Source organism: Perkinsus marinus, assembly GCF_000006405.1.
Source record: "Perkinsus marinus ATCC 50983 genomic scaffold scf_1104296945236, whole genome shotgun sequence".
Taxonomy (NCBI): domain Eukaryota; phylum Perkinsozoa; order Perkinsida; family Perkinsidae; genus Perkinsus; species Perkinsus marinus.
This window is the reverse complement of record NW_003211193.1, coordinates 177,097-184,151: the sequence shown is the minus strand read 5'-3', so window position 1 is coordinate 184,151 and position 7,055 is coordinate 177,097. Positions and strand designations below refer to the sequence as shown.

General features: G+C 47.8%; 1 protein-coding gene across 2 annotated transcripts in view; it reads right to left on the bottom strand.

The window, feature by feature from the left end:
- Window positions 1-6,107, bottom strand: part of Pmar_PMAR002322 (hypothetical protein) — a gene marked incomplete at its 5' end in the record, with an annotated part of 7,585 nt that extends 1,478 nt beyond the window's left edge. For both annotated transcript variants that reach the window (XM_002779879.1, XM_002779878.1), the window contains 17 exons: window positions 1-86; window positions 290-418; window positions 646-743; window positions 949-1,071; window positions 1,121-1,256; window positions 1,302-1,531; window positions 1,581-1,693; window positions 2,080-2,202; window positions 2,245-2,298; window positions 4,091-4,117; window positions 4,297-4,373; window positions 5,107-5,228; window positions 5,273-5,301; window positions 5,348-5,501; window positions 5,546-5,621; window positions 5,669-5,764; window positions 6,012-6,107. The exon at window positions 1-86 is cut by the window's left edge and continues 4 nt beyond it. In XM_002779879.1, coding sequence (XP_002779925.1) covers window positions 1-86; window positions 290-418; window positions 646-743; window positions 949-1,071; window positions 1,121-1,256; window positions 1,302-1,531; window positions 1,581-1,693; window positions 2,080-2,202; window positions 2,245-2,298; window positions 4,091-4,117; window positions 4,297-4,373; window positions 5,107-5,228; window positions 5,273-5,301; window positions 5,348-5,501; window positions 5,546-5,621; window positions 5,669-5,764; window positions 6,012-6,107 — 1,769 coding nt within the window. The remainder of the gene's footprint in view (window positions 87-289; window positions 419-645; window positions 744-948; window positions 1,072-1,120; window positions 1,257-1,301; window positions 1,532-1,580; window positions 1,694-2,079; window positions 2,203-2,244; window positions 2,299-4,090; window positions 4,118-4,296; window positions 4,374-5,106; window positions 5,229-5,272; window positions 5,302-5,347; window positions 5,502-5,545; window positions 5,622-5,668; window positions 5,765-6,011) is intronic.
- Window positions 6,108-7,055: the final 948 nt, after the last annotated feature.

Genomic DNA, 7,055 nt, shown 5'->3' with positions numbered 1-7,055 from the left:
ACAGTGCCATCTAGACTGCCAGTGACGACATCCCCCTTTGCATTCACGCACATGCCCGTCACCGCCTTGCTATGCCCAAGTGGACTCTGCCAAACACATACTCACAATATGCACAATGTCAACCACATGTGTTGGTAACAGTATGAAAACTCTGAGGAAATTTTGGAAAATTCTCCTTAGTACACTCTCCTAGTTCCTATATAAACTCAAATGATAAGTAAGGAAAGTATTGACATCAGCTGAGGAAAGCGAACACCTTCCTGCAGCACACATAGCTCTACAATGCTACCTTCTGGACGACCTTCCCAGCGATCAGATCAATAGTCGACACGAATCCCCCACCAGCCACATACAACAACGTTTGGTTTCGAGATAGGCATGCAGCATCAATTGGACTCCCATGAGCGTAGCTGCTAACCTGAGGAGAGGGCATGTTGAGACCAATCTGGGTGGGAAAATGTGCACATGGTCAACCACACATGTTGGTGGTGACAATACGAAAATTCTGAAGAAATTTCGAGAATTTCTCATTGATTCCTATACATTTCTACCGAATTCATACGTAAACTTCGATAACTAGTCCGCAGTTGAGGAAAGCAAACATATTCCTACTCCAACACGGAGGCCAACAGCGAGTAGTCTCACCGGCTCGGGAACCTTATCCTCTCCAGTTTCCATGTCGACGTCCTGCTCCTCCTCTTCAGAGTCTATAGGCTTCCACACGTGAACGAAACCGTCATAACCTGATACGACGCTATTCATCACACTAGAAAATATGCACAAAGTCAAAGTAGATGTGCAGGAGGCAGTATTGAAAAAAATTCTTGTTGGTTTCCGAACACTTCTACTCGAGTTCATGTGTAAACTTCTATATAGTGAAGAAACTACTGAGCTCAGCTGAGGAAAGCGAACATATATTTCAACACTGTATATGAGGGAGTGAATTACCTGCCGTTATGATGGAGCCAGCAGTGGTGGCAAAGACGACTTGAACCGCGTCATCGTGCTTGCCAATGAGACTGCCACCTTCCGAAGCTGTCCTTGTGTCCGAGGATAATGACCATTGGATGACTAATACAATCGCGATGTGAAAGAAGTATGGTATGAAAATTGACTCTACTTTTGCCGTCCTTTCCCGCGCTATAGACAAGCGTTCGATCATGAGAAGCAAAGCACACTGAGTTGGCCGCTCCCTCATGTCCTCCTCTAAATCTTCGCAATATATTCCTCGTGGCCGTAAGGTCGTAAACGTTAATCTAATAACAACTTCCGGAAATAATCTCCCCACCTTAATCGTTCACCCTTCCCGATCCGTCTCCAGCCGCAATAAGCTTCCCATCATTCCTAAACGCCACACACGTTGTGAAGTCCTTATGCTTCGACCACAACATGTCCGCCTTATAGCTCGTAGCGACCGGCTTGTGCCCAACCGGCAACGTAAGCAGCTCTACTCGCGTACCATGAGTGACTACCACCTGCCTCCTATTGACAGGGTTATAAGCAACACTAGTCACACTGGAGCCGCTTGTGCCTACACTCGCCAACAATAAGACTTCCCCTTCATAAACCCGACAACCTACTCTTGGCCTTAAGAGCATGCTTGTATTTCTTATAGAAGGCTTCCTCCTCAGTCTTGACAGCTCTCGCTGCGACGGGGCGAGGGATAGGGGCAAGTTTGGTAAATTCCATCACCCTGACAAGCCGTAGGGTCGCAATCAGCTCCCGTCGTTTTCTAATCGATGCCGAGGCCGAGCGCCCAGACAACGTTGAGAGAACGCAAGATATTGCAAGATTGCAAGATTCATTAGAAGGTTGAGTAGCGTTCCCCCCACTGTTCCCAGTGCCTTATCGTGGCGTGGGGGTTACTGGATGGTGAATTCCAATCAGATCGAAACTGGGATCGAGCTGTTACCGCTCTTTGAGCGAAACTCTTACATCCACACTGTGGATTCCACAGTGGATGTGAGAGTGGGGGGATCGCATCTCTATCGCACTCGTTGAGTGGATGATCCACTCAACGAGTGCGATAGGGGGTGGCCCATAGCTCATGTGCTTCCCCACCGAGGGAGAGGTTCTCACCTCGGTTCCATGGCTGTTGTACTGTGCATTCTGAATCCCTCTGAGAGGGCTGTCATGCCCGATGACTTCGTTTGCATTGAGAGAAGCTTTGGTATTGCATCAACACACTGGGACCCAATACAGCTGATAGTATCAGCCTGATACTATACAAGGAAGACCTACTACTTCGTTAGTGCCTTCAGGTACCCCCTCAAGTGTCGAGCATAAGCTGGTTGCATGCTGGTGAAGTGGCAGTGTGGGTGATGACTCATCGTTGTCGATTTTTTTTCACTCTGTTACTCTCTACTGTACCATTTAGCCCTAGTCGGGAAAGCCCTGGCCAGGGTCGCCTTTTGTCGTATTTGCTAGTGGCATTAGCAAGAGTATGGGCGACTGGCCTCTGGCCCGTAGTGCGCGGCATAAGCTTTGAATTGAATTGAATTGAATTGACTAGCATTCATGAGACCTGACTGAGTGACTACACTAAATAGTGGCAAAGTTGGCAGGCCTTTGCCTAGTACTACTTCCCAATACTCTTCCAATGAATGACCTTCCTAAATCAGGAGTTCTTTCCTGCACCTTGTACAATATCTTCATTCAGCTTAGACCACCTCAATAACCTGGGGTTCTCTCACTATACATTCTATCCTCAAAAAGGTTGCTATGAATGAGTAGCAGGAGTAGCGTCCGTCGAGTAGCCCCAAGGATTAACCACCAGGTTTAGTTGTTGAGAATACGCCTCCACTAACGATGGAAAATACTCAGCTTCGTGCTCAATATCGGAAGTGTTAGGACACATGTGTCACCCCTGTTACTGTGCCACAGTAACACAGTAACTGTGGTAGGCAGGTTGATCTGCATTTGAGTAACAACGTTGAACAATGAGCGTCTGTTGGAGTCTATTCGGCTATGGGAAACTGCATAGTGGTTTCCCGGTTGTCAGGCAGTGGCACAAACCGCACAGTCGGATACAGACTGCAATTGCCTTCAGTATGTTTCAAAATAATGTTGAATCAAGGATAATCCTTTATCCCAAGTTAAATTCCGGAAACGAGACACACGTCGCTCCGCTGCCAAAAAGGGACAGTCGACACACAGCGCACGCGTGCAAGATTGCACCACGTATGCACGCATTAGGAATAGCTTGCAGATCAGAGTGCCGCGTGAATAGTGTTGTCATTTTGCTCAACCCATCCCTCCCACACCGAGCACAAGAGCCGACTTGCTTGAAGACCGCACTTTTCCCATCTTTGATGTCGACGCGACATCCTAGTGGTATCATGGATACCAAGCAGCACTAATCTTGCGAGTGCGGCCTTCAAGCTCGACTCTTCATGGACAAGCCTAGCTTGTCTCCAGACCCACGTGTTTTGAGTGTGGTAATTTAATCAAAATATTTACACAGTGAGTGTAGAGGGATGAATCATTCCGGATGATTTCCCCCCATGAAGAAGTATTGTGTTTGTTTCTGTGTAACTTGTCTCCTTGGCTATTGTTCCGTGTCGCAGTGCATATCTTAGCCTAGCGTTAAGTGAGCCTACTATTGATTATATTGAAAAATAAGTTCTTCCTATAAGTCCTCTAGTTGTGCCGTTCTCTCAATGGGAGATGAGGAAGACATGCCGATCTTCAACAGAAGTAACTCCAACATAAGTGGAATTTTGCGTTTGAATAGCGTCGGAACTCTCCACACTCGCTGGATTTATGAAGGCTACTGTTGGCATCGAATTCGAGTTTACTCGTGGAACAACACAAAACACACACAAAAGAGTTCATCCAACATCCAGTTCATATCAACTGAGGTACATCACATAATAATACTTAGGAAGCGTGCTTCGTGAAGTACAAGGCAAAGATGTCGTGGACTTTAAAATCACTCTCTGAGATCACCAAACGATATAGATCGAAAGAGAACCGTTCTAGAGTTACCAATCATCGTGAAGTTCAAACGTTGAAAGATTTTCCTAGACTTCGAGTTGTCCTTCGCGACAAGAGCCCATACTGCTTCCAGACCAGGCTGCACTTGTCTCACCTGAAGAGACTCTTCTCGCACACCAACCTGAGCGGACAACTTACATCTTCAATTCCTTTCGAGGCTAATGTAGTGCCTATACGTTTCCCTTCTCACCCTTCAGAGACACCAACCCAGACGATATAGGCGATTAAGTGTTCATCGCCTTTCTGGTGCCCAGGTCTGGATAAGACCGTAAATACGCCAAGTCAGTTGGGGAATCTCACATGCGAGCCCTGACAAACTCCTCATCTTCATCAGGAAAAAGCGGAGGAAGTTCAGTGAACATCTCGGCGACAACAGCCTGACAAGCACATAGTGCTTTGGTCGCGGTGGAAACGATACTTTTCCTTGTGACGCCTTCTCCTGCGCAACGCTGCTGTCCACCGCATCGAAGCAGTGATCGTAGGAGCCCGCAGGCCCTTCGAGCCTTGCTTCTTCAACGACTTTTGCCCTCCTATAAATGATATTGGCTGGCGCCTCCTCAGGGCTTCTGTATCGCCCAGTTTCAGAAGCCTTCAAGATGCCCAAAGGTTTAGAAAGAATACGGCGTGAGTCGATCGCCCACAGTAGAGTAATAACGAGTATTGACAAGAAGAAGGAGGTCATTAAATGAATGCACACAACGTGAGAGCAACTGGAAATGCATCGGCCGCTCGAGGACCTGCATCATGCAGGCTGCATGCGGGCGGGCGCTACTAGCGTTGGAGTATCAACACTGATAAAATAGATTGAAAAATCATTCCATCCTGGTTCATGGTTCTCTACAGAGTCAACACTCCTTAGTTCTTTATTGAAGCCCTCTGAAGGAAAAGAGAGAGTACAGTATCCGCCCGATTAACCCCCACCAGAGACCCATATATCCTTGAGAAATAAAGTTCCCCAGGGTTTGATAACAATGGGAAACATGTTTCTAATGCGATGATGACATGTGCATGGGAAACTGATTGAAGAATGCGTTCCTAGCCATTCGTGGAAAAATCAAAATGAGTTCCCCCGGGAGCATTATAGGTTTCTCGATAATTCCCTGACCTCACCGACGACTGTGCTTCCCTCCTCAGAAATTCCCTAAGTCTATCCTCTTCCTCGTCACATTCATCCTCCGAGACTTCCACAAGAATCACTCGCGGATCCTCGTTATCTCCTTTCACCGATGGATCTGCCATAGAGAAAACCACCACTCTTCAGACAAAAGCCATTCACCCTTCTTAGTGGCCTCCACCACGCTGGACCTGAGAACTGCTCTACGTGCAAAGCGATGCGGTCAGTCACCGTTACTTCTCAACCTTCTGGTCAGCCACCTCTTGTGTGATCGTGGCGTTTTCCAAACTGTTCACCATCCTCACAGGAACAGCGAACTTAGCCCAGTTATCAATAGGAGGTGGCACCGGCATGCAGCTCCACGTGTCACCATCATCAGGAAGGGTATCACCTAGTGTTCAAATCCCGCAGCAACCTCAGAAGTCAACTGCCCACTTCCGAGCTCCTTCCTCATCATCTCATCCCCCGGATCGACCGGCATGAATGTCAGATCCACATCAGCCAGCAGGGCCTGGAGGGCAGCGGCGGCTACCATGCATATTCCTACGACTGGCCTACTTCTGCAACCCTCTTCGCGGCGTATTTAACAGCAAGACGATCCCGATGGTGACGGTAGAGTATGTGGCCACCGGCCTCGATGATCAGCTCGACTATCTGCAGTCAGGACCGTACGTGAACACACTGGAGGCAGTGTTGCAGTAGATGGTCGCTCCGCTCGGCTGAGTTCAGGATTTTCCACGCTGATTATAGAAATGACTCAGTTAGAAGTGTAAGGAAGCCATCAGGAATTTTCCCACATTTCCTCGCAATTTCCTCACCAGAACATGCCCTATTTCCCACACCGACTAAGTTAGTGATCCCTGGCACTATGCTAGGGTATCAACTTCCGCGTAAATCACACCTCCGCCGCAGCTTCCTCAGCCTGTTGTGCTTTCAAGGCCGCCGCCTCCTTCTCTTCCTCCGTTAGTTCAATCTGTGCTGTCGGGTCGGTGGTCATAGAAATTATATAATAGGCTCACAATCGGAGAAGTGGGAAGCGACGACGAGCACTCCACCATCACCACCACCACCACTCCTACAGTTCCACTGTAAGAGTGCCCTCCCTTCTCGGCTTTTTGAGCACAGCTAACATCAAGTGCTACGGAGTGATCTTCACCATATCTTATACCAGATTCGTGTACTTGCTTTCTACACGCAATGTCTGTTTTACGAGTCAAATTCAAATTACCAACAACGATTCAGTCCAAAAAAGCGGCAGCCATAGCCGCACTTATGTCGACGATCGTGTCCGACTACACTGGGTTCAACTCTTTAGCTCGATCATGAAGTGCCGGTCCAACGGTGTGAGTGATTTTCGAGATGTGCGCCAAATGACCGTCTCGTTTCCCCCGTCCTCTTATCCGAATTTACTCAATTCGACAGAGCCTGTATAACGCCAAAATGATATCCCCATTGATCACAACATTTGATCACTAGGAGGTTTCAATTCAACCGGCTGAAGACATGAAAATAATTACGGAACACGTAGTTTGCGTAAAGTTATAGACCCTCTAATTCTGCCCGACCGCGAGGTACTACCACTACAGCGCTTCAACTCGACATTCAACCCATTCATTCATTCCTCATTTTTCAGAGTACTCATTTCGTTTACACTCAGGTCCAGATGATACCACTATTTCAACGATCTGGTGCATTTGAACATCGTTACCAACTCCCATAGTATGGGAGTTGGAAGCAGAAGCAGTATGGGACCCATACTGCTTCGTTATGCTGATAACCAGCTCATGCTATCGCTGGCCTCCCCGTGAGCGATACTCGACACAAATATCTTTCATAGTGAGTCAAGTGCGGTCTGTATGAAAAAATTACTATTAGTTAGCCCGACTCGTCTGGTGCCCATGGCGTCTGTCGACGCTTGCGGGCAGAACTGTTCGCGTGGTGTCTC